Here is a 27913-nt window from a genome sequence, read left to right on the forward strand (position 1 = left end):
AAGATACTTAGAGGTGATATAATATGGTTTATAAAATGTCCCAGAAAGACATTGAGAAATACAGTGTGGAAAGCACGAAAAATGGAACATACACAGGCTTTTGAGTCCTAAGACCTGGATTGGAATCCTCTCTCTTTCATTTTCCAGGTGGACTACTTTGGGCAAATCACTCAGCTTTCTTCGTTTTCTCATCTGTAAAAGCACGCTAAGAACAAGCTCTGTCAAAACAGTATTCAGATGATGAAAAAAGGAAAAGAACAGTTTAAAAAGAATTTTGAGAAATATATAAAAATGATGGAAATATTATCAATACACAAAAATGACCTCTTGACCTTTGGCACAGATCTCAGGAAGCATTAACTTGCTCCCATATGCTGAGATCTGAGATATCCAATTGTTGAAAAAGAGCCACAAAATCCATGAAAGTATACAAATAACCCATTAGAAAATAAACTTAGTCTTAAACCAAATCTCAAAGAATGTCCAGGATCTAGCACTTACTATGTGCATGTGACAGAAAACCAAGGTTGGGGTTAGGACTGACATTCCAGAGTTTGCTAAAACATTAGCCTAAGTTTAAAAATAATACATAACATTCTATGTGTGCCCACAATAAACAGCAGGTACCTAAAACTGGGAAGAAACAAATTTGCAGAACAATTACTCTCTTGTAAGCAAGTTAATGAAATTAATGGAATGGATGTTACATCATCTCAATGAGAGAAGGCTGTGTTAGGAAACTTAGTGACTCAGAATAACAAGCCCTGCATGAATACTGATGACCCTTAGCAAAAAATTCTTTCAACTCAGAAAATTCAGAGTTTTGCCAAAACATCCCCATGAAACTGAGGTGTGAGGGAAAAAAACAAATTTATCAACAAGAGTGATTATAGGGAGCTTCAAATGAAATGGAAGACTAAACCGTTAAATATCCCTATTTTGATCATGATGTTATCTTTCTAAAAAACTGTTAATACACCGTTTATTTACAGCCTATAATTTCCGGGTATTATAATAAGCACTTGATTTGGATTATCTCATGTAATTCTGGCAACAACCTAAGAGGTAGGTTTTATTAGGCACCAAGTGCTTCCTTTTATTGATGACAAAATTAAGGCTTAGAGAGGTTAACTTGCCTATACACAGTTAGCAGTGGAGTCAGGATCTGAACCCAGGTCATTTGATCTCTGCATACTGTCCATGAACCACAGTCTCTTGCAGCCTCTATTCCCCTTCCCCCTTTTAAACCCTGCCAGAGAGGTACAGATAAGTCTCTGACTTCAGTCTTCTTCCTGCCAAAGAACACTGAGCCTTCTTCTTTCCAGTGTCTGTGAAATGACAAAAGATATTTGTTTCTAGTTCACTTGGCAACACTTTTCTCCTGTTGGCTTCCAAGAAAAGTAAGATATTTCTGATATACGTCAACAGGTGCTACCTTTGACAAGGGCAATTCAGACTTGAATGTACCTGGGCTTGAAGTTGAGTCACCTCCCAATCCCCACCCCACTCCAGTGTGTGTTCAGCCAATCACAAGTCTGATCTCGTCTTCTCCAGAAATGCCTCTGGGCATCAGGTCCTTTCTTTGTTCCCACTGCCATCACCTGAATCCATTTCTTAGTGGCCTGCATGGATCCAGCCTGACGTTTTTCCTCATGTCCTTCTTCTACTTAGAATCCCTCAAATGCTCCCTCCCCATGGCTTCTTGCTGATGTTTGGCAGTTTCTGGGGTACCTTATCTCTGGAGGCCCACTACAGGAACCTCCTTTCCAGCCAAGCTGCTTTCTTTCTTGCCTTTTTAGCTCCTCATTAGAGTAATCACCAAATTTCCCTCTCCAAGATCTCACCTTCCTTAAAGGCTCTTTTGGGTCTCACTTCTCTTGGGAAATGTTTGTGCCCCTCAGCCCAGGTGCACAATCACTTCTTTATCTCTGCTTTCCACTTGACATTTGATGCCCGCATGGTACTTTATAATAATTAACCAACAGAAATTGATTTGTCCTTAGTGCTCATCTAGTTAAACTCCCTCACATTACAGATGGGGAAAACTTAGAGCCAAAGGGAGAAAGTAACTCACCTGAGGCCACATAGGTAGTGGAGGCTGGTCAAGAACTCTGGCTCCTAATTATCAATTGTTCTATATAGTTCCCTTTGCTATGGACATAATATGGGAATTTAGTCCTCTGTTTCTTGCGAAATGAAAGATTTACTCTGGTCCAGTCACCAGTTAGTCAATACCACTGCTAACAGCTTATAATGCAGTTCCCTGGGCTTTGCCTAAACCTATTAAATCAGGTTGTCTTAGAAACTGCCATTTCAAAACCATCCCGGGTGATTCTTAACCATAGAAAATTTTGGAACCATTGATAAATATGCAGCCTATTTTTTTGAATTATAACTTTTCCCTAAATGTGTCTGCAAATTCACATTTACTATATAACAAGACACTACTTTTGTTTGCTGTTAATACGGTTTGTGGATTCTCAATCTTCTAAGTGCTCTATAAAGAACTTTAAACCCCCATGCTTTCCTGATGAGATCACTGCCCCTAACCGCTTCCCACGTTGTGGGGACCCTCTTGCCAGCAGCAACAAAACTACGTTGAAGATGGAGCCAGGACCTCTTCTGGGATCACTCTGACTCTCACGCTGTTCCTCTGTACAATAAGTTCTATCTCCTAAGAGCCATGCACCATTTTCATAAGAAGTTTTTTTTTTTTTAAAGATTAAAAAAAAAAAAAATCAGTCCAAAGTTGGGCAGTCTTTCTAGTTATATTAACGTTAACATCAACCATTCTTTTCTCTCCAGCCTCCCTGTTCTCTACTGACAACTCTTCTCCCTAATCCTACAGATGACAGGGCGCTGCAGACTCACATTACTTCCCAGGTCTAGCTTTATGACTGAATCTCAGAGTCCAGGAGTAGACTTCTTGCCATGGGTAAATATATAGGTCACATTAGAGAATGTATTCTGCAATTCTTCACCTCAAGAAAATGCCACAAATCCTGGAGAATGCAATATACCTTGGGCATTATTTCCAAGTCACATTTAGGGTTCTTTCACATTCCATGCCCAGGGCTAACTCTTGGTCATTTTCCTCTCTGCTTAGTTTCTGCCTCCCTGGTCTGAGTAAGTTTCTGTCTGAATTCTCTTCATGCCTCATCTTCTTCCCAGAATGAAAGGAGGATACTTACTCACAATTTTGCCATTTTGATACCTGGCTGAGAGCACTTTATAAATATTACAAAAGAAATCTAGAAGGACTCCACATCCCACCCCAGATCATTAGGGACCAGCCCCTTCAGTGTATAGAAGAGTAAACAGACAACAGAGAGGGACAGTAACTTGTCCAAAGACACACAGCTAATTGGTGGCAGTTCTGGAGGCCAGATCCCCAGCCCCCTAAAGCAATGGTCACTCATTCCTGTGAAAGTCACCCAGGACAGATGTTCTCCCACTTAGAAACAATTGTTGAGGACATTTGTCTGTTGACTTCCTGGACATTCTCATCAGCTTCCAAAGAATTCAGACTTCTTACTGAGCTTAGGAAACCAGGAAGCACCAGCAGTCTTCAGACCTCTTTCTCCGGAGGCCCAAATTCCCCTACCTGAGCAGCTCAGGCTGCCCTGGCTCACCTGTCCAAAGTCAGAGAGTTTCCTGACCAAGCCTGGGTTTTCCAAGACCGCAGTGGACATGCTGGCTCCCCGGGAGTGAGTTCTCTGGCTTTTTAGGGCCTCAGGTACAGGCAGGTTTGCAAACAGCACGTGGGGTTGAAGGTTTTAACCTCGCATTAGGGAGGAGACCAGAGTTACAAAGGGTGTCTCTTGCGCGATGCATCTCCGCACAGTAACGCCCCTCGTGGGCGTTGTCCTGACGCAGGAGGCCAGGGCAGCCTGCCCGATGCTCCAGGTCACCTGCCAGGACGGGCCGGAGGGAAGGGCTAAGGGAAAGGGTGGGGGATGCGGGAGGCACCACTTGACTGCCCTCCCTGGGTAATGGGAAGACACCAGGGAGCGACCAGCTACCCAAGCCCCGTCGGTTACATAGGTTTAGGCACTTCCGAGACTCTCGGAAGCCTGGGAAGCGGGTTCTCTGCAACTGGAATAAGCTTGCGACCGTCTGGTATAACAATTATATGAATAATCCGTCCCCCTCACCCCTAGCTGAAACAGTCAGGATTCTCATTTCGATTTTTGTTGTTGTTTTCCCTTCTGTTAACCTGTAAGCGCAGTGCCTTGCTGTGCGCTGACTTCAGAAAACTACAGCTAGAGGGCACGTGAACGCTGAGAACAGCAGGTAAAGAGCAAATGTAAGAGCCATCTGGGTTTAAATCCAGCCTGGTGTTCTCCAGCTCTTCGCATAACTGCTCCTGAAGTTCAGAAAAGAGAGTGGTAGAGCCACCTTGCTGGAAGGTTTTAAGAATAGGAATAAATAAATGCATTAAAATTTAGTGTAGTTCTTCCACATAAACACTCAGTAAATGGAAGATATTGTTTAAAAGCATGTCCACATAAATTTGACAACAAATAATTACTGAGACCTATACTGTGTGCTTGGTGGTGTTCTAGTCTTTGGGAATACAGCAATGAACACAACAGACTCCGCCTCCCCAGCCACGCTGCCATTCTGGTGGGCAGAAAATAAACATATAAATGAGTTTAGGCAGGGCTAAGTCTTTTGAAGAAAGTAAAATAGGGGAATAATATATGAGTGAGCTGGTGGGTTTTGGCCAGTGGTCTTCAGATGGTCAGGAAGATGTCATTAACCACACTTTTAGAGGAGAAGACTGAGGTGAGGCATTAGTGACCAGCAGGTAAAACAAAGTATAAAAGAATGCTGGAAAGCAGGTTCAGAGGTTCAGAAAGGATGTAAAAACTCAGGGGTCTCAAGCCTTGAGTGCCTGCTTAATATTTTCCCAAGAGAAATTAATGGGCTGTAAGAAAATAAGCCAATAATAAAGGTTGCTGGAAACCCATCCCTCTCCTCCCACTGTTCTTTGACCAAGCATCTGACAAAAAAAATAAAAATAAAAATAAACAAAAATAATAAAAATTCAGGTTTAGGATTCAAAACAAGTGGTTTAACTCTTGGTTCTACCACTGATTTGATCAAGCCCATGCTTCAGTTTTTTCTTTCTTTCTTTCTTTCTTTCTTTCTTTCTTTCTTTCTTTCTTTCTTTCTTTCTTTCTTTCTTTCTTTCTTTCTTTCTTTCTTTCTTTCTTTTTTTTTTTTTTGGTCTTTAAAATGAGAATTTTAAGGGATATTTAGGATTCCTTAAGCCTCTATGATGTGCCAGACTTTCTACTGTCTGCTAAGAATACAGATATAACAAGTGTAATTTCTGTCCAAAAGGAACCCTTAGGGGCCTGATGAATATTTCCCATAGTAAGTTGGAAGCTCAATGTTGTTAAATATTGAAGGCCAAGATCTTGATTTCCATCCTCAGGAGAATGTATTCTTTATCTGACTCCGGTATTTTTCAGCGTAGGAGACATAAAACATGTTGTATTCCTCAGCCTCAGGGTTTTCTTACAAACTTCATTTCATCTCTTGATGCTACTTGAGGGCAATGAATGTGACAGCTCCAAAAATATGACAGGCATGCAATAAAGAAAAGCAAACAATGTTATCTACTTATTTGCATGCACACTCTGTCTTAGACACTGTGCCAGGCTCTCCACATGCATGGTTTCACTTCTTCCTCTCAACAATCCCGTGAACTATGCACTCCTTCTTAATAGGCAAGAAACTGAGGCCCAGGAAGTTTAAACAAATGGCCCAAATTCAATCTATGTTTCGCCCAACACCAAGCCACTGCACTGGCTCTCAAATACTTTTGCTTTCCTGTTTGAAATGAGGACAACATAATTTTTAGGACAACAAAATGATAGCTTTTTCTTTCTTCTCCCCATAACAGCTGAAAATGCAATTCTTTTTTCTGATTTTTAATTTTTATGGGAACTTAGTAGATGTATACATTTATGGGGTATGTGTGACATTTTGATACAGGCATGTAATGTGTAATAATCACATCATTGAAAATGGGGCATCCATCCCCTCAAGCATTTATCTTTTGTGTTGCAAACAACCCAATCATACTCTTTCAGGTATTTTTAAATGTATAATTCAATTATTTTCACTATATTCACCTTGTTGTACTATCAAATACTAGGTCTTATTCATTCTTTCTATATTTTTTGTACCTATTAACCATCTCCACCTCCCCTCCAGGCCCCCACTACCCTTCCCCACCTCTGGTAATTATCCTTCTACTCTCTAGCCCCATTAATCAAATTGTTTTGATTTTTAGGCCCCACATATGAGTGAGAACATGCGATGTTTGGCTTTCTGTGCCTGGCTTATTTCATTTGACATAATGACCTTCAGTTCTGTGCATGTTATTACAAATGGCAGGATCTCATTCTTTTTTATGGCTGAATAGTGCTCCATTGTGCATAAAAGTACATCATTTTTTTTAAACCCATGTTGACTGATACTTGGGTTGCTTCCAAATCTTGGCTATTGTGAACAGTGCTGCGACAAACATAAGAGAGCAGACATCTCCTCGATATACTGATTTCCCTTCTTATGGGTACATACCCAGGAGTGGAATCACTGGATCATACAGTAGCTCTACTTTTAGTTTTTTTGAGGAACTGCCAAACTCTTCTCTATAATGGTTGTACAAAAATGGAATTTTTAATCCTATCACACATAATCTGGTTGTACAAAAATGGAATTTTTAATCCTATCTCACATAAAAATGCCCCAAATCTAGGTTGAGAGGAAATCACACTTAATCATCTGCTAACTCAGAGAAGAAAATCTAATTGCTTCTTTTAAAAAAATTATTCTGACATAAAGGAAAAATTTACTTATGCACTAAGATAAAATTAAGAGATTGCTTGTGCAATAAACTTGCAGATGATTTTTAAGCTTTTTGTTCAATTTGGATGGAATGCAATGTGTTGCTATAATGAGGATAGGGCTGGATACTAAGGAAATTGAGAAAAAAAATGGCACATCTAGAAGAAGCATCCACAGTCAAATCAGTAGACCACTGAGATTTTTTTTTTAAGACTGCATAGAGGTGGGCAACATGTCGCAAGATGAGAAGTTGTGTACTTGGCAAACTTAGAGCTGACCTTCACTGATTTGGAAGTTGAAGATTACCCAACCATTGCACGTTTGTCAGTTCTTTCTTGTTTATCTTCATGTGCAGAAGGTTGAGTTAATCATAATCCATGAGTTCATGGCACAGAAACAAAACCTACATGACCTGTCTCTTGTTGTTTTATTCGTTCTCTTTTATCATAATTCCTCACTCTCATTGCCTTTCCCCAGAGGCAACTTCTCTAATATGACATTTGGCCTTGAACTTGTAAAATACATAGAAATGTTTGTGCATATCTTTCGTCTATTTTTCATGGATATGTGATGTGGCACTACAGATGTACTATAATCTATGGATGTACTGTAGATTTCATAGTTTCTTTTTTCTTTCAACTGTGTTCTTAGGATCTAGCCATGCTGCTGAATATATATCTAGTTCTTTGCTTTTCTAATTGGTTCAGAATATCCCAGTGTGTATCTGCCACATTTGACTTCTTTATTTTCTAGTTATGGATACCTAAGCCGTTTCTAATTTTTCACCACCCCAAACAATACTGTGATGCATTTCCTTGTATTTCTTCCTTTATAGGCCTGGGGTAGATATTTTCTGGGATATAAGAGTGGGGTTATTATGAATCACAGGGAACATATACTCTTAATTTCACAAAGTGCTACCAGATTGCCCTTTAGAGTGACTTGGACCAGTCTATATGCCACCAGAAGGCAAAAGAGTTCCTATTGCTGGGTATATCTAATATGTGGTGTTCTCCAAAGGTCAGAATTTTTGCCAACCTGATCAGCTAGAGCTAGTGTATTTTTTTGTTTTTGTTTTTTTTTTAATTTGAATTTCTCTCATAACTAATGAGTCTGAGCATCTCTTTATGTATTTATACCTCTTAGATTTCCCATGCTGTGAATAGTTTATCATCATATTCTCTGCCCATTTTCTACTAGGATTTCTGTCTTATAGATTTGCTGCAATAATTTCTATGGTCCAAATATTAGCTCAGTCACTGAACACATTGCCTCCCAATCACTGTCACTTAACTGTCAACTGGTGTCCTTCCTTGATTAAACAATAAAACAAGTAATTTTGAAATAATAAGTCCATCCTTTAAAAAAGTGTTGTGGTTTGTAGTATAGAGTATTGTTTAAGAAGTCCTTCCCCATCCCAAAGTTCCAAAGAGGTGCTCTTCTCTCTATCATCTAGGTCTTTCATATCTAGATCTTTAATCTACCTGCATTGTAGATCTACTTGTACATGCCTTGGGGATTTCTTAGAGGCTTTTCATCATGGTCCCACAGTCAAGGTAATACCACCTGACTTAAAGAGGTCCACCCACTGTCAATTGTCTTTTGGGATTATCTCACCATGCAGCCTATTTTATATTTCTGCTAGATATTATAGGTCAAATTTTCTTTCTCTGATTTGAAAGTTATTCCTTGTATTTTTATTTTTTTGCTATATTTTTATTTTTTTACTGCAAGTTATATAATTTCTTCCTTTTAGATATCATTTTTCTTTCATTTATTTTTGAGAAGGTGAGCACTCATATGGCTCAAACATCAAAATGTAAAACCTAGTGAAAATTATTTTACATTCCCCTGTTCATCAGGCACTTGATTCTCTTCTCCAAAGATAACCAATGTTGTCAGTTTCTTCTAGAGATTTTTAAGCAAATATTTATGATAGTGTATGTGCATATATTCCTTCCCTCCTCTTCTTACACAAATAGTAGTGTACCATACATGATTCTAACTCTTGCCTTTTTTTTTTTTTTTTTTTTTTTTTGAGATGAAGTCTCGCTCTGTCGCCAGGCTGGAATACAGTGGTGCGATCTCGGCTCACTGCAACCTCTGCCTCCCAAGTTCAAGTGATTCCCCCATCTCAGCATCCTTAGTAACTGGGACTACAGGTGCACACCACCATGCCCAGCTAATTTTTTGTATTTTAGTAGAGACAGGGTTTCGCCATGTTGGCCAGGATGGTCTCGATCTCCTGAACTCATGATCCACCCACCTCGGCCTCCCAAAGTGCTGGCATTACAGGCATGAGTCACCATGCCCGGCCCTAAATCTTGCCATTTTAAACTTTAAACTTAATGATATATCTTGAGGTCACCCTGTTTACTACATGAAGACCTTCTTTATTCTTTTGTAGTGGCTCCATTGTATTTTTATGTGGATTATCATAATTTATTTCATCTGTTCTCTGTTGGTAGAAACAACATTTATGTTGTTTCTAATCTTTCACTTTACAAATAATGCTCTAATGAAGAACTTTGTATGTATCATTTTACACATGTCAGAAGACATCTATGTGAAATAATACCTTAAGTTGAATTTATGTGTCAAAGGATATGAGAATTTATCATTTTAGTACATATTGACAAATTACCCTTTAAAGGATGACCATATAATTTATTATCCATGTTGGAATGTTTTGATAGTGAAAGGAGGTACTAGTTATAATTACACTGAAAAAAAAAAACCAGATATAAATTGGACTGTCTCCGTTAAACAGTTATGTCTATTAATCCATATGAGTTTTACCAACTTACACTTTACCAACATAATGTAAGAATGTCCACTTTCCCTATACTTTACAACCCAATGTGACATTGTATACTCCACCACTGGGCAAATGTCAAGAAGTAAGTTCAGATATACAGAAAGACCAGACATCACTTGATTAAATCAAGAGGTCTGTTGAGTCAAGATTCACAGCACAAAAGGTTAGCAATATCACCTACGAACAAGCAGGATGTAAGTTTACAGCCTGCAATCTTCAGCAGGGCATACACACTTGTGGATGACAATGCCTGCGTGAATGAGAGATGCTAGACCTTATGGAAGCTCAGCTTCCCCTTCACACACAGCCTGATGAGCATGAGATTAAATCAGTTCTGGACAGAGACTTGACTGTATACAACACACTTGGTTTCAGCATAACACATTAATCTTACTCACACATTGCACAATTTGGTGAAGAGGATATAGCACAGGGTACCCTTATGCCTGAACAAACTTCTCATTAATCATATTCAAGCTCTTCATGCTAATGTAAACTGCTTGAACCAAGAACACTTATGAATTTATTGATGTGGGACCAGAATAAATGTTAGGTACCCAGACATGTGGCCTATAGACCATCCATGAGAACTTACCAGAATTTTTGATTCTCACCATTCTGGAGAGGGAAAAACACATTATAGTTTAAATTAGAATGTACCTTATTTTGAGCAATGTTTGTACACATTTAAAAGTAATTGCTATTGTAATTTCTGTGAACTATCTATACCTAAGATGCCGAAATTCTGATTATTTCTCTAATGGGGTATTTTATACATGTCTTAGGGATTTCCCAGAGGTTTTTCAACATGGTCTCACAGTCCAGGTAATACCACCTGACTTAAAGAGGTCCATCCCACAATCAATTGTCTTTTGGGGTAATTTCACTGTGCAGCCTATTTTGAGAAAAACATACCTTTGTCCTGCCAGTGGTGGAGTCCAGTTTTTTCTCTGGACTTCTCTGTCTATGCTCAATATTCAAAGAAGTTATCCAGTTTTTTGCCTTTATACACGAGTTAGGCAGTTTCTACACCCCCAAAGCCCAGAGGACATAGGACAAACTCTCTGGTAGGTTTTTTTTAACTTCCCTAACTTGGTATAAGGTAAAGAGGAGGGAACCCTTTTCCCCTTCCAGTGGAAGCAAAAGAAAAATGTCACAGCACATTGATACATCTCTAGTGAAATTCTCTTTCCAGCCATTTGTTTTAGTCTTCTGGTTTGTCCTTATAAATCCTTACAGTGAGTATTGAGTCTAATCCCGCAAAATGGGATTCTCCATCTCTTAGCATGTCCTGTATAGAAAGTCTCCAACTCCAAAGCAGCAAAAACAAAACAATCACATTCAATGTACTATTAGCAGCAACTAGACTGATGGGTTTTTTAAAATTAAGCTATTTCCTTAAATATTTAACCAGTTTTATGCATTTTTACAGAATTTAGGAAATGGGGATGTTAGAGACAATTTCCATGGCATTTCCACATGTCTTGGACTACCTTTTCAAGGATACATGCACAGCAAAGACCTTTAGAGGCTAGAGATAGTTTGTCTCTTTGGGTCCGACAGCAGAATTATTTCTTGACAAGTATAATAATTATAGAGAACATCTGCATCTCTGAAGACGTTCCATAATGATAAAGTCTTCAACCTCTCATCAGAAGAAAACTTGTTTCCATGCCAAGGTAAAGACAATGCCTGTCTTTGTAGAGAAGGATGAGGAAGTTGCCATCAGCTTCTGTATGGATCAGAATGTCCCAAGCGCAGTGATTCTCGGCTGTGAAACTGTATGCTTGGCATCCACCTGGATCCACTCTGCATTACCCATGGACTTGGGAGACAAGGAGAATCAATGAAAACATGGACCTCATGTTGCCTATTGTGCCCTGAACAATAAACTGTGTAAATTCATTTGGGTCCCTGGTTTACTCATTTGCCAATGTTATGAAAGTGTGGAAAGTCTGCCTAGAAGTTACACTGATGTTTAGGAATTGCTTGGCAACTTGAAATGAAAAAAAGGGAGCTATGGCATATACAGCTAGGTTCTCCATTTTCTTTCCTTTTTTCTCATGGAAATGGAAACTCAAGGTTAGTTATCCCCAATCCTTTATAGAATAAAAACTGCCTTTCCTAGCCTTTCTTTCAGCTGAGTGTAACTCCAGGTCTAATATTTGACAAAAGAAATGCAAGGCGAAGTAGTCTGTGCAATGCCTAAGTATTGCCCATAGAGGAGGCATACCCTTCTCCTTCCATTTTCTCCTTCTTGCAGGCTGGAAAAATGCTGACTGGAGCAGGAGCAGCCATACTGAATTATAAGGTAAATTTAGGAATGGAGCCATGTTTTTCAGGGCAAAGGAGGAAAGGTTCAAGATAGAAGATGCATTAGTGGTTATTGATACCATAAAGCATCACTTCAGCAGCCTTAGATTGCTGACTTAGAATTTGATGAGAAAAATTAACTTCTACTTTGTTTAAACTCTTTTTTTTAGAGTTTCTGTCACTCACAACCAAATATAATCCCAACAATCTAAGAGACATAAAATGATATTTAAGATGGATTTGCTTGTCCTAAAACTATTCTTTCCTCATCAGACTTCAGAGAAAAATGCAATGTCTCATTGCAAACACTAAGGAAACTTCCTAAAAAGTCAGCATGGCTCACGAACTTCTTCAGAACCTTGTTTCCACAGCATCCTTCTTTTTAGTCTAACTTTTCCCTCACAGACAACCCAGAAATCTAAAGAGCAGCCAAAGCCCACATGAATCCAATGCAGTCAAGGTATGAAGTCATGGTTTTCATTAAAATAAGATTTCAGGCAGGCTATTCCAGGAATTCTTAGCAGAATTTAGATCTTACGTTGAGTCATAATAAAGTCAATTAGTAAATCAAGTGCATTTGATCAAAGTTTAAATACAAATCAATATATATATATAATATACATTATATGTATGATCTCAAGACTCTGAAGCCATTGCATTATCATCCCTTCTCGGCAACATCAGAGTGAGATCACTGAGTGCTGTCATTCATGCACACATTTATTCAACAAATGTTTGTTGAAGATGTACTAAGTGCCAGACCCTGTTTGTGATGAACAGGACACTCAAGGTTACTACTCAAAGTGATTTCACATCCTATTAGGAAACATGAACATTAAACAAATAGTCAAAAAAGACAAGATAAACTCAGTACTTACAGTGACCAAGAAGACATTGAGTTTAAAAAAGAGGTAAGAGACTATAAGGGGATACTGGTTTAAGTTGGGTGCTGAGGGAAGATCTATTCAACAAGATGATGTTTGAGCTGAGAACTGAGTGATAGAAAGGCTCCAAATGCAAAGAGATGGGGGAAGGGATTTCTGATAGAGGAAACACCTATACAAAATCTCTAATGTATGAGTAAATGGGACTTTTTTTGAGGAGCATACATAAGCCAGTTGTGGTGGGGGTAAAGAGAGTGAAAAGGAGAGAGGTATAAGCTGAGTCTGGAGAAGTAGGCAGGACAAATTCATGTCACTGGTTCATAGCCAGTTGTGAGCTAAAAGTATTAGGTTGGTGCAAAAGTAATTGCGGTTTTTGACATTAAAAAATGCAAAAACCACAATTACTTTTGCACCAACCTGATAGTTCACATAGACACTCCAGAGACTATTTTTCAAGAACTTATCAACAATTTTGTGAGCGTATTTCTAAACAGAACCACAATTAAAAACTAAATTATGTACATTTGTGATTAAATCAGTTATATTAAAAACAAAGGTAATAAATACTCCAAGAAGATTACTTCTAATTATTTTACTGCATTTTATTAGTATCTATGCTTTTAACATTATTTTATGTCCATTGTATCTACGTGGTAGAAATATGACATAATAAGTTACTGCACGTCTCTTCCCAATTCTGTGTTCAGTGACATGATGTTGGTAGCTTGAAGTCAGTCATAGAGTCAGTCTTTATGTCATGAAAATTAGCAAACACTGTTCGGGTGGGTGGGTTGCTAAACATTTACCGCAACCCCATTGACTATTACTATGGTAGCAAAGTCACAAATAGGACTGGATTGAAGTCTGATGGCTCAGAGGACAGAACAACAATGTGATTAGGAATAGAAGACACTTAGGGGCAGAGCAGACTCAGCCATTGATAACGGAGAAAGGGACATCAAATCCAAGGTTATCAGGGTATACTTGGTCTGAAGAAAAATTCAAGGTGAAAGCTAGGGGAAGCTGCCAAAATGGAAGGCTTAGGAGTAAGGATCAATACTCACCTGGTCAATTTGTACACTACATCTTCAAAAACTTTTTTTTTTTTTTTTCTGACTCATTGCTCCTAGTCAGAGGTGGGCACCCTTCCTTGACCCAGACAGTACCTGGCAGTTTTCTCTGTAAACTCACACACTCTTGTGATTTTGTTTCCACTCTTCTGTCTCCTCTCCTGGACTAAGAACTCTCAGGACAGAGATCAAATATTTGTATTTCTAAATTCTCAGGACTAAGTATGGTGCCTGGTGTACATCATGTGTTCAATGCTTACTAGTATAATCAGAAATGTAGAAAAAATATGCACAAGTATGTTCAAGATTATAAAAGTGTGATATTTTAAAATTTACACAATTAAACTATGAATAGTTACTGATAAAAGATATAAAGCTTTGTATTCCTCATTATGTAGATACATCAAGAAGCATACTCCCCAACCTTATGCCAAAAAACAAACAAAAAACAAAAAACATAAACCTAGAAAGAGGCAGTGTTTTGTTTAGATTGTGGAATCAGGAGTGATATTTTGTTTGTCACATTTATTCTTTCCCACTTACATGTATGTAAGGAAGTACAGTTGCAAGGGAAAGTATAGTTTGCCCAAAATTATATTGGATTTCTAGTTGAACATAAATGAAATATCCTTCAGCTTTATTTTTTCTATTTCATTCCTCCTGGGAAGAGAGAGAAACAAAAATTAATTCCGCACTTAGTTACTCAGTACCAGGTACATTGGAAAGGTTATCTCACTTGATATTTTCTACAGTCCAATGAGGTAGGATTTTATTTTACATTTTTTTAATGTTTAATATTTGTGGGTACATAGTAGTTTTATATATTTGTGGGATACATGAGATATTTTGATACAATCATACAATGTGTCATAATCACATCAGGATAAATGGGGTATCTATCACCTCAAGCATTTATCCTTTCTTTGTGTTACAACAATTCAATCATACTTTTAGTTATTTTTAAATGTACAATAAATTACTGTTGACTGATAGGTTTTTAGTATTCTCCTTGTGTGGATGAGGAGTCTGAGATACTGTACTCTTCTGGGATAGAAAGGAAAATATCAGGTATGGTGATGTCACGGCTGGAGAAAGTCCCCATTATCTTTTCCCTCTGATTCTCAAGGGAAGCAAAATGTTTAGTGGAAGGGGTGTGGTCTAAACACCCCTGTCCACTTAGAGACCCCTGACCCTTGCAGGGACTTGGTAGGTTCGACCATTTGAAAGCTTAAGTTTTGGTGACTGCAGTCATTACTCATCTAATAAAAAATTTTGGAGGCACATATTCTGAGGTACACAGTCCATCAGGCCATATGGTGCTCAGTTTCCTGATAACACACAGACCTGATCGTGAATATGAATTCTTTCTCTAATTCCTCTGGGTCTGTCTCAGCAGGGGAAAAAGCTGGCTGAGCTCTAGGGCTAAGGAGACACTTGGGGCACTAGACATGAGATTCATCGACCCAATCTAAAAATATTTATTCAACTTTTGCTGCAAGAGAGCCACTGTTCTAGGTTTCATGGTTACAACTGCCTTCCTAAGTTTATGCTTCTTGTGGGAAATGGAGATTGATACTGTTTGGCTGTGCCACCACCCAAATTGGGGCGTTCTCATGCCCCCTTGCTGCTGTTCTCATGGTAATAAATGAGTTTTCAGGATATCTGATGGTTTTATAAAGGGTTTTTTCTCTTTTGGTAGACACTTTTCCTTCCTGCCACCATGTGAATAAGGATGTATTTGCCTCCCCTTCCACCATGATTGTCAGTTTCCTGAGGCCTCCTCAGCCCTGAAGAACTATGGGTCAATTAAACCTCTTTCCTTTATAAATTACCCGGTCTTGGGTATGTCTTTATTAGCAGCATGAGAACAGACTAATACAGACATTAGTCAAATCACAGGAATAAATTCAAATTTGTAATCTTAACAAGAGCCATGAAGGAGATGTACATAATACTCTGAGAACTTTTCCCTAGGAAGTTTTCACAATCTCAGAGAGCAAAGTTGAAATATCTAGATGAACAGGGAAGGGAAGAACCTGGAACCTTCCAGAACCTTCCAGGTAGAAGGAATAGCATGAGCAAAGGTCATGGTGTAGAAACATGGGGAACTTGGTTGAAGATGTGAGTGGAAAGCTCCTTGGAGTAGACCGTGTCAACCATGGCAAGGAACTTCTATCTTTATCCTGAGAGTTGGAGTGCCCTTGAAGTGTGTAATCAGAGGTGGCTCCATGATCTGTGCATTTTTACAAGACAACTCTGGTTGCAAGGCGGAGAGTGGAATAGAGGGGATCAAAAGCAGTTAATAGGTGATTGCACTTGTCCAGGTGAGAAATGGCCATGATGCCTTGGACTAAAGTGGTACTGAGGGTGAAGATGAAGAAAATAGGATGAATTTGAGAAAAATTTAGAAATTTTAAAGAGGAGTCAGTTTAGATATGAGCCAGCATGAGAAACAGGTCAAAGATGACTCCTAGGCTGCTAAGTAGATGGAGGGAATACCATTCTCAGAGATAGCTCCATCTCTGATTTTGAAGGAACAAAGAGATCCATTGAGTTGTGATCTTCAGTCTAATCATTGAGAAGATCCCTGTGGACCTGGGACTCATTGAGATATTAAGTAGGAGACCTTCTATTATGTGTTGTTTCTAAAAACTATTTTTCTATTTATATTTTACTGTTCTCTTTCACTTCTTTGTCTCTTTTAATAGTTTCTGTCTTGAAATATATTTTGTCTAAATGTAGCTACTCCTTCTCTTTTTTGGTTTCCATTGGCATAAAGTATGTTTTTCTATTTCTTTATTTTTAGTCTATGTGTGTCTTTATAGGAGAAGCCTGTTACTTGTAGGCAACAGATCAACGAGACTTATTTTTTCTTTCCATTTAGACAGCCTATGTCTTTTGACTGGAGAGTGATATGGTTTGGCTGAGTCCCCACTCAAATCTCATCTTGAATTGTAGTTCTCATAATCCCCACATGTTGTGGGAGGGACCTAGTGGGAGGTAATTTAATTATGGGGGAGCAGTTACCCTCATGCTGTTCTTATGATAGAGTGAGTTCTCAGGAGATCTGATGGTTTTATAAGGGGCTTTTCCCTCTCTTGCTTGGCACTCCTTGCTGCCACCATGTGAAGAAGGACGTGTTTGCTTGTCCTTCATTATTGTAAGTTTCGTGAGGCCTCCCCAGCCCTGCAGAATTGTGAGTTAATTAAGTCTCTTTCCTTTGTAAATTACCCAGTCTCGAGCATGTCTTTATTAGCAGTGTGAGAAAGAACTAATACTAAGAGTTCAGTCCTTTTATATTCAATGCTATTATCAAGTAAGGACTTACTCCTGCCATTTCTGTTGTTTGTTTTTCTGGTTGTTTTGTGGTCTTTTTCTTCTTTCCCTCCTTTCTGTCTTCCTTTTAGTGAAAGCGGTTTTCTGTGGTGGTATGTTATGATTTCTTGCTTTTTACTTTTCTTTGTATCTGTTGCATTGTTTTTTTTATTTGAGGGTACCAATGAGGCTGCCACATAATATCTTATAACCTATTAATTTAATCTGATGACAACTTAACACTGATTGCATAAACAAACAAGCAAAGAGAAAACTAATTTTAAAACTCTACACTTTAACTTTGTTGTCCTGATTTTTAACGTTTTTTTATTTCTATTTATATATTGTTGTACTTTCAATGTATTGACAAGTTGTTGTAGTTATTATTTTTTATTTACTCATCTTTTCATCATTCTACTCAAGATATGAATAGTTGAATGAATAGTTCATATGCTATATTTACAATGTTATTATATTATGTTTTTCTCTGTGCTTAGTATTACCAGTAAGTTTTTCACCTTCAGATTACTTCTTATTGCTCATTAACATCGTTTTCTTTCAGATTAAAAAACTCCATCAGCATTTCTTGTAGGATAAATTTGGTGTTGATAAAATGCCTCAGGTTTTGTTTGCCTCAGAAAGTCCTTATTTCTCCTTCATGTTGAAGAACTTTTTGGCTGGATACACTACTCTAGGATAAACATTTTTTTCCAGAGGGGAGGTGCCAAGATGGCTGACTGGAAACAACTACTGTACACTGCTCTCATGGAATGGAGATAAAGTTGTGAGTAAACACTATAAATTTTCCTTTTAGTACTGCTCTTCAGCAAGATTGTACAGGAAGCCATGTTGGAATTCATCAAGGAAGCAACAGTGAACCAGAGAGAGCAGAGAAGAATGAGGCAGGACAGCTGCCCACCCAGGATTGGCATGGAAGCAAGGGAGTCTCCCCACCATGGGGAGAGGGTGAGTGAGCAAGAGGCCCCCCAGTGACCACACTCATGCCATAGATCTTTGCAATTCTGGGCACAGGAGATTCCCTATGACTCTCCCCCCAACCTCTCCCTTCCAGGCCTCCAAACTGACATGGACAGCTGCCTAGAGTCTGGGCAGAGCTACCACTCAGACTCATATGGATCCCCAAAGATCTTGGATCCCTGAGCACCCCGACACCACCTGCTATAGGGGTGTATTTCACCAATAAGGAATGCCAAGCTCTCTTGCTCACCCTCAGGATAGGGTTTGTGTCCACCGTGCTGAGGAGTGGACAGACTGCAAGCCTCACCTCTGCTTCATATCTTCAGGCAAAGTCCACTGGCCCAGGACCCCAGAACAGCCACCCTACTCCCACCTAAGCACTTGGGCCAGTAGCAGCTCTGCATTTCTCTGGGACAGAACTCCCAGAGGTAAATGACAGACCCTCAGTTGCTGCTGCATGCTGTCTGCTGTCTTGGCCCTCACTTCTACTTCCCTCAGGCCAGGGAGGTAGTGAAGAGCCCAAATACTGTCTCAAACCTCCAACATGCCATAGTAGATGTCATACAGAAAACGAGCCAGATTATTCTTGACACTGGTCCCTGCTCCTGTTACACTTCACTCAGCAGGGCCTCCCAACCTGGGCTCCCACCACAGCCACCTTCTCACTTCAGTTGGTGCTGGCTGTGCATTTTTGTGAGGTAGAATACCCAGAGATAACTAATGGGTTCTCTGCCATTGCCATGGCAGCATATCAACTCTTTCTGCCCTTGGGCTGGGAACGCACAAAGATCCTGATTGCTTTGCTCACATGTCCAACATGCCTCAGCCACCATACAGAGTGGAGCCCAGTCTCTCTTCCCTGTGAGTTCCTGACACCCTGCGCTTCAGCAGGCAGAAACCCCCACTTGGGCCTGCAGAGTAACTATCCCACCTCCAACTGAACATTTCCACTGACAGCCCTATGTCTCTCTCAAGTAGAGTACACCCAAGCAACTGACAGCCTCTCTGCCATTGCCACTGCTGCCTTCGGGCTGAAAAAGGAACAACAAAGAACCTGAGTGCTTTATTCACATTTCCAGCACACCACAGAAGACCTATGGAAAAGAGGCCAGACTGTCTTCCCCAAGAGCCCTCTATACACCTTGCTCTTCACCCAGCAGGGTCCCCTGGCTTGGGCCTGCAACATAGCTGTCCCACCCTTAGCTAAATGTTCCCATTGGCAACAGCTCTGTGTTTCTCCAGGGCAGAGCTCCCAAAAGCAACTGACAACCCTTCTGACACTACCACTGCCATGATACCTGCCTTTGCTGCTCTTGGGCTGGGGAGTGAACAAAGATCCTGATCGTTTTGCTCACAGCTCCATTATGCAGTTTCCATGCAGACAGGAGCCCAGTCTCTCTTCACTATGAGACCCTGACTCCCTGCTGTTCTTCACCATGCAGGGCCCCCAATTTGGGACTACAAAGCAGCCACCCCACCTGTAGGTGATTATTTCAATTGGCAGTGGTTCTACATTTCTCTGGGGTGGAGCTCCCAGATATAAGTGACAGGCCTGCCATTGCCCCTGCCAAGGTCTTTGCCCCTGTAGACCTTAAGCTAGGGAGGAAACAAAGGCCCAAGTTTGCTGCAGGGCTGCAGTGTGCAGCCTGGGAGTGCCAAGCCAAGGTCTGTGGCCAGCATTTGACTGGAAGAGAAGCCCACACTGTCAGAGCACTGAGAGGGTGAGGCAAGCAGGAGGAAACACAGAGGAGCTATGAAATTGAGTGAGAGCCTGTCTAATGGCCCTTATGTTTAAGGGCCATCTACTGAGTTGCAGCTGAAACTACAACAGCAAAAATACTTTGCTAATACACCCCACTGTGAAACCATGGGAAAGAATTTAGCCACAAAGACAGACCTTGCACAAAGCCTGGCCCTCTGAAAACATCTAGAAATGAAGCCAACCGACTGCTCAAATGACACCACAGTTAAAGAACGTCATCACACACAGATGAGAAAGAACCAGCATGACAACTCTGACAATTCTAAAAGCCAAAGCTTCTCATCTCCAAAAGACCACATTAGCTTTCCAGTAACGTTTCTTAAGGAGAATGAAATGGCTGAAATGACAGACATAGAATTCAGAATCTAGATGGCAATGAATATTGTAGAGATTCAGGAGAAAGCTGAAACCCAACCCAAGGAATCTAAAAAATTCAGTAAACTGATTCAAGAGATGAAAAGTAAAATTTCCATTTTAAAAAAGAACCAAACTGATCTAATAGAGCTGAATGACTCACTACAAGAATTTCATAACATAGTATTAACAGCAGAATCAAACGAGCTGAGGAAAGAATTCAGAGCTCAAAGACTGGTTCTTTGAATTAGTTCAGTGAGACAAAGACAAAGGAAAGCAAATTTTTTAAAATAAACAAAACCTCTGTGAAATGCGGGATTATGTAAAAAGACCTAACCTATGAGTCACTGGCATTACTGAAAGAGAGAAAGAGAGAGCAAGCAACTTGGGAAACATATTTGAAAATATTGTCCACAAAAATTTTCCCAATCTTGCTAGAGAGGTAGACATTCATATTCAGAAAATTCAAAGAACCCTTGATATACTATACAAGATGACCACCCCAAGACACATAGTCATCAGAATCTCTAAGGTCAGTGTGGAAAAATATATATTAAAGAAGCTAGAGAAGAAAGGGCAGGTCACCTGCAAAGGAAACCCTATCAGGATAACAGCTGACATTTCAGCAGAAGCCCTACAAACCAGAAGAGATTGGGGACCTATATTCAGCATTCCTAATGAAAATAAATTCCAACAAAGAATTTTATATCCAGACAAACTAAGCTTCAAAAGTAAAGGAGAAATAAAACTCTTTTCAGACAAGCAAATGCTAATGGAATGCATTACCACCAGGCCTGCCTTATAATAAATCTTTAAGGAATGCTAAACATGGAAACAAAAACCACTACTGGCCACAACAATAAGTACATAGATCATTGACACTGTAAAGCAAATACACAATTTACATAACAACCAGCTAATGATACAGTGATAGCATCAAATCTGAATATTCCCATATTAAACTAGCATGTAAGTGGGATAAATCCCCCCAATTAAAAGACACAGAGTAGCAAGCTGGATATAGAAGCAAGACCAAACTGTATGCTGTCTTCAAGAGAACCATCTGACATGAATGACATCCATAGGCTAAAAGTAAAAAGATGGAGAAAGATCTATCAAGCAAATGGAAAACAAAAAATAGCAGGGATTACTATTGTTACTTCAGGCAAAACAGACTTTAAACCAACAATAATAAAAAATAATGAAGTAGAGCATCACATAATAATACAGAGTTCAATTCAACGAGAAGCCTAACTGTGTATGCACCCCACATTGGAACACCCAGATTCATAAATTCTTAGAGGTCTACAAAAAGACTTAGAAAATCACACAAAAGTAGTGGGAAACCATCACAAAGCAAATCCACAGTGATCAAGTAAACTATATTTCTGGGATGTCATGTTGATTCAACATAGGAAAATCAATAAATGTGATGTATCACAAAAACAGGACTAAAAACAAAAACCACATGATCTTCTCAATAGATGCAGAAAAGGCTTTTGATAAAACTCAACATCCCTTCATGTTAAAAACCCTCAACAAACTAAGCATCTAAGGAACACACCTCAAAATAATAAGAGCCATCTATGACGAACCCTCAGCCAACATCATACTGAACAGCAAAAGATGGAAGCTTGAGAATTGGAATAAGACAAGGATGCCTACTCTCACCACTCCTATTCAACATAGTACTAGAAGTCCTAGCCAGAGTAATCAGGCAAGAGAAAGAAATAAAAGGCTTCCAAATAGGACAGGAAGTCAAACTATCTCTCTTCATAGATGTTATGATTCTATACCTAGAAAACCCCATTGTATCTGCCCTAAGGCTTCTAGATCTGATAAACAACTTCATCAAAGTTTCAGAATAAAAAAATCAATGTATAAAAGTTAGTAGTATTTCTGTACACAGTAACATCCAAGCTGGGAGTCAAATTAAGAACACAATCGCATTCACAATAGTCACAAAAATAATAAAATACCTGAGAATACAGCTAACCAAGGAGGTGAAAGATCTCTACAATGAGAATTACAAATCTCACTGCTGAAAAAAATCAGGCACAACAGAAGCAAATGGAAAAACATTCCATACTCATGGGTAGGAATAATTAACATTGGTAAAATGGCCATACTACCCAAAACAGTTTATAAATTCATTGCTATTTCCATGAAACTACTAATGGCATTTTTTTTCACAGAATAAGAAGATACCATTCTAAAATTCATATGAAACAAAAAAAGAGCCCAGGTATTCAAAACAATCCTAAGCAAAAAGAACAAAGTCAGAGGCATCACACCATCCAACTTCAAACCACACTGCAAGGTTAAAGTAACCAAAACAGCATAGTACTGTTACAAAAACAGACACATAGACCAATGGAACAGATTAGAGAACTCAGAAATAAAGCTGCACATCTATAATTACCTGATTTTGAACAAAGTCGACAATAATAAGCAATTGGAAAAGGACTGCCTATTCAATAAATGGTGCTGGGATAGAGGACTAGCCATATGCTGAAGACTGAAACTGTACTCCTTCCTTTCACCATACACAAAAGTCAACTCAAGATGATTAAAAGGCCTAAAACTTTAAAAACCTAAAACTTGTAAAACCTAACACTTTAAGAACCCTAGAAGAAAACCTAGGAAATACCAATATGGACATCATATTTCATGAAGAAAATTCCAAAAGCAATTGTAACAAAAAGAAAAAATTGACAAGTGGGACTTAATTAAACTAGAGAGCTTCTGCACAGCAAAATAAACTATCAATAGAGAAAAGAGAAGACCTACAAAATGGGAGAAAATATTTGCAAACTATGCATCCAGCAAAGGTCTAATATTCAGATTCTATGAGGAACTTAAACTAATAAACGAAAAACAAACAACCCCATTAAAAATGAGCAAATGACATGAACAGACACTTCTCAAGAGAAGACATACACACACCAAACAAGCATATGAGAAAATGCTCAGCATCACTAATCATTAGAGAAATGCAAATCAAAACCATAGTGAGATACCATCCACACTAATCAGAACACAATCATGAAAAAGTAAAAATGTAGCAGATGTTGGTGAGGTTGTGGAGAAAGGGAGATGTTTATACACTGCTGATGGGAAATTAAATTAGTTTAGCCACTGTGGAAAACTGTTTGGAGATGTCTCAAAGGACTTAAAACAGAACTACCATTCGACCCAACATTATATTATATACCCAAAGGAATATAAATCATTCTACCATAAAGATACACACATGCACATATTTGCTGCAGCATTATTCACAATAGCAAAGACATGTAATCAACCTAGATGCCCATCGATGGTAGATTGGATAAAGAAAATGTAGGACATATACATCATGGAATACTAGGCCATAAAATGAATGAAATCATGTCATTTGTGGCAACATGGATAGAGCTGGAGGCCATTATTCTAAGTGAATTCATGCGAGAATAGAAAACCAAATAAACATTGAGTGAAGATAGACATACAAAAAAAAAAAAGCAGAAAAATAGATACTGAGTCCTACTTTAGGTTGGAGGGTGGGAGAATGGTGAAGATTGAAAAATTACCTATCAGATACTATGTTCACTACCTGGGTGACAAAATAATTGATACACCAAACCCCTGTGATATACAGTTTACCCATGTAAGAAACCTGTACATGTATTCCCTGAACCTAAAGTAAAAGTTGGAAAGAAAAAACAGTTTTTTCCCTTCAGCACTTTAAATATGTCATACTACTCTCTCCATGCCTATAAGGTTTCCACTGAGAAGTCTACTGTCAGATATATTGGAGATCCATTGTACATTATTTGTTTCTTTTCTCTTGCTGCTTTTAGAATCCTTCCTTTATCCTTGACCTTTTTTGATTATTAAATGTCTTCAGGTAGTCCTAACTGGGTTAAATCTGCTTAGTGTTCTATAATCTTCTTGTACTTGAATATCGATATTGTTCTTTAGGTTCAGCAAGTTCTGCTATTAAACTTTGAAAAACTTTCTACTGCCATCTCTCTCTCTACCTTCTCTTTAAGGTCAACAACTCTTAGGTCTGCTCTTTTAAGGCTATTTTCTAGATCTTGTAGGCATGCTTCATTCTTTTTTACTCTTCTGTCTCCTTTGTGTATTTTCGAATAGCCTGTCTTCAAGCTCACTAATTCTTTCTTCTGCTTTGTCAATTACCTTGTGACTGTAATACATTCTTCAGTATGTCTATCGCACTTTTCAGCTTCAGAATTTCTACTTAATTCTTTTTAATTATTTCAAATTCTGTTAAATTTATCCAATAAAATTCTGAATTCCTTCTCTATGTTATCTTGAATTATGTTGAGTTTCCTCAAAGCAGCTATTCTGAATTCCCTGTCTGAAAGGTCACATATCTGTCTCTTCAGCATTGGTTCCTGGGTGTCTTATTTAGTTCATTTGGTGAGGTCGTGTTTGTCTAGATGGTCTTGATACTTGACCATCTAGTTCATTGTTGTCTGGGCATTGAAGACTTAGGTGTTTCATATAGTTCTCATCATCTGGGCTTGTTTGTAGTAGTCCTTTTTGGAAAGGATTTCCAGATATTCTAATAAATTTGGATATTGTAATCTAAGTTTTTGGTCACTGCAGCTGTATTTGCAGTAGGGGAAACTCCAAACCAAGTAATACTGTGGAGCTTGCAAGCTTACAGAGGTACCACCTTGGTGGTGTTGGATAAGGTCTAGAAGAATTATCTGAATCACCAGGCAGAGACTCTTGTTCTTTTTCCTTACTTCCTCCCAGACCAGTAGAGTCTCTCATTCTGTGCTGAGCTGTCTAGAGCTGGGGGAGCAGAGCAGTGACACAAGCACCCCTGTGGTCACCACCACTAGGACTTCATTGAGTCAGATCTGAAGCCAGCACAGCACTGGATCTAGCCCAAGACCTGTGGCAACTACTGCCTGGCTACTGCCTATGTTCACTCAAGGCCCTAGGGCTCTACAATCAGTAGGTGGCAAAGCCAGCCAGAGTGATGACATGTTCTTCCCAGCCCCAGGCTAGTCCAGAGATGGAAGCCCATACTGCAAGGAGGATATTAAACACCTAACTCTTCAACATTCAAGTGCCAGACCCTGGAGTTTGGAAACCTTAGGAACGTACCTGGTGCTCTCTTTTACTGTGGCTGAGCTGGCACCCAAGCCACAAGACAAAGTTCTTCCCATTCTTCCCTCCCCTTTCCACAAACAGAGGAGTCTCTCACCCTGGCTACCACTGCCCCAGGCCCACAGGGAGTACTGCCAGGCTATCACTGATCTTCACTCAAGAGCTAAGAGCTCTTTGAGCAGCTTGTGGTGAATGCTGGAAGGTCTGGGACTCTCTCTTTAGAGGAGTGGGCCCCCTCTGGCCCAGGGCATTCCAGAAATGCCATCCAAGAGCTAAGGCCTGAAATTGGGAACCCAAGAGCCTGCCTGCTACTTTACCCCACTGCGGTCAACCTCATACCCAAGCTCCAAGACTAAGTCTCCTTTATTCTTCCCCCTCTGTTTCTCAAGCAGAGGGAGTCTCTCCTCATTGACACCACAGCTAGGAATATGCTGGGTCACACGTAAAGCCAGCATGTCTGAATCTAACCCAAGGACCATGGAATATACTACCTGGTTGCTGTTGCTAATTATTCAGGGCTCAGGGGTTCTTTCCATGACTGGGTCCTTCACTTCAAGGCAGTGGGGTCTCTTCTGTCCCAGGGTGTGTCTAGAAATGTTGTCTGGGAGCTAGAGCCTGGAATAGGGGCCTCAGGACTCTGCCCAGCACCCTATTCTACTGTGGCTGAGCTGATATTCAAGTTGCAAGACAAAGCCCTCTTTATTCCTCCCTCTCCTTTCCTCAAACAGAGGGAAGGGATCTCTCCTGGAGCTGTGAGCTGTGCTGCCAGGGGCTGCAGGATGGGTGAGACAAGCACTCACTTGACCACTCTGGCTGGGGATTCACTAGGTCATGTGTCCTGCAAGTCTGCTGGCTCTGAGCCCAGCATAGCATCAGGACTTGCCTGGGAATTGCAGTCTCTGTGGCCTAGACTGCATTTCAAGTTTATTTAGTATCCAAGAGCTGTTTAGCCCATGTTACTAAGACTTGCAGGAACTAAACTTTTGAACACTAGAATGGACAGTTCTCCTCTGGCTAGGCCTGGTCTAAATGCTCACTCTGTAGGTGCTGACTGAGTTCTGCCTGGTGTTGCTTTCCACTGTGGCAGGGCAGAACTGAGTTCCAATGCCAAGTCCCACAATTCCTTTGCTGTCCCTCACCGAAGCACAGAGATTCTCTCTCCAAGCCATGCAGCCACTGCTGCTGCAGTGTTGGGGTGATGGGGGAGGAGTTGCATCTGCAATTCAAGACTGTCTTTTCTACCCTCTTAGGTGTCCCTTTCAGTGATATAAAACAAAAATCATGTACTGTGATTGCTCACCTGATTTTCGGTTCTTATGAAGATGCTTTTTTTGTGTGGATAGTCACACAATTTGGTGTTCCTGTGGGGAGAATGATAAGTGAAAGCTTCTATTCAGCCATCCTGTTCCACCTGTTCTGAAAGGTTTTGTAGAGGAGCAATAGGGTATGTGATATTTTGTAAAGATCACTTTGTCTGGGGCTGTAATATAAAGGTCCATTTATTTACGTTCTGATGCCTTTTATATGTGTGACTCTGACATTTAGTTAGATCATTCTGGTGGCAGTGAAGAAAAGATATTTGAGGGAGATTAAACTAAAAGCATGATTACCAGCTGGGACAATACTGAAGTAAAGCAATGATATAGTAATAGGGAGGAAGAAAATGATTTAAATTCAGATGGAGTTTTCATTATGTACATTTGTTTATATTATATACATACTATGTGTGTGTGTATGTGTGTGTATATGTGTGTGTCTGTATCTGTGCATGTGTATAATTGTTAAGACTTGGTGGTTGTGGAGTGGCTGTGAGAGAGTGGTGAGAGTATGGCATGACCCCAGGATTTTGGTTTGACTGTGTGGGCAGATGGTGCTAAACCCTGAAATACAGAACACAAAAGGAGGGAACTAGTTGAGGGAGTAAGCATGATGAGCTCAGTTTCAAATATGTTGCCCTTGATACACCCATGGAATACTCCAGTAGTAATGTTGGTCACGTCAGTTTCAGATCCCAGGGAGATCAGTCCAGAACCAAGAATTTGAGAGTCATCAGCAGAAGAGGTGGAAGCTAAACTCTAAGGGCAGCATATGTCAACAAGAAACTTGACACTGGGGGTGAGAAACTAAAAAAAAACTAAGTACTGAGAAACAAAGGATCAGAGGAATAAGAACCATGGTAGTCAAAGGAGGAGAGAATCTCAAGAAGAGATGAGTGATCAACAGGGCCAGATGCATTGAGATGATCAAGTAAAGTAGGACCTGATGTATCCATTATATGTAGCAAAATAGAGTCAGGGGTGAGTGTATTAGTCTGGGTTCTCCAGAGAAACAGAACAAGTAAGAGATAGATTAGATGTAGATGGACATGTATTTCAAGAAATTAGCTCATGTGATTATGGAGGCTGAGGAGTCCCAAGATCTGCAGTTG

General features: G+C 39.6%; 1 protein-coding gene across 1 annotated transcript in view; it reads right to left on the reverse strand.

Moving 5' to 3' along the window:
• Nucleotides 1–4163, reverse strand: part of PAH (phenylalanine hydroxylase) — a 73215-nt gene extending 69052 nt beyond the window's left edge. The window contains exon 1 of the mRNA XM_010357275.1: nt 3633–4163. Within this exon, the coding sequence (XP_010355577.1) occupies nt 3633–3692 (60 nt within the window). The 5' untranslated portion in view covers nt 3693–4163. The remainder of the gene's footprint in view (nt 1–3632) is intronic.
• Nucleotides 4164–27913: the final 23750 nt, after the last annotated feature.

This window comes from Rhinopithecus roxellana, chromosome 10 (genome assembly GCF_007565055.1).
Source record: "Rhinopithecus roxellana isolate Shanxi Qingling chromosome 10, ASM756505v1, whole genome shotgun sequence".
In the NCBI taxonomy this organism is placed as follows: domain Eukaryota; kingdom Metazoa; phylum Chordata; class Mammalia; order Primates; family Cercopithecidae; genus Rhinopithecus; species Rhinopithecus roxellana.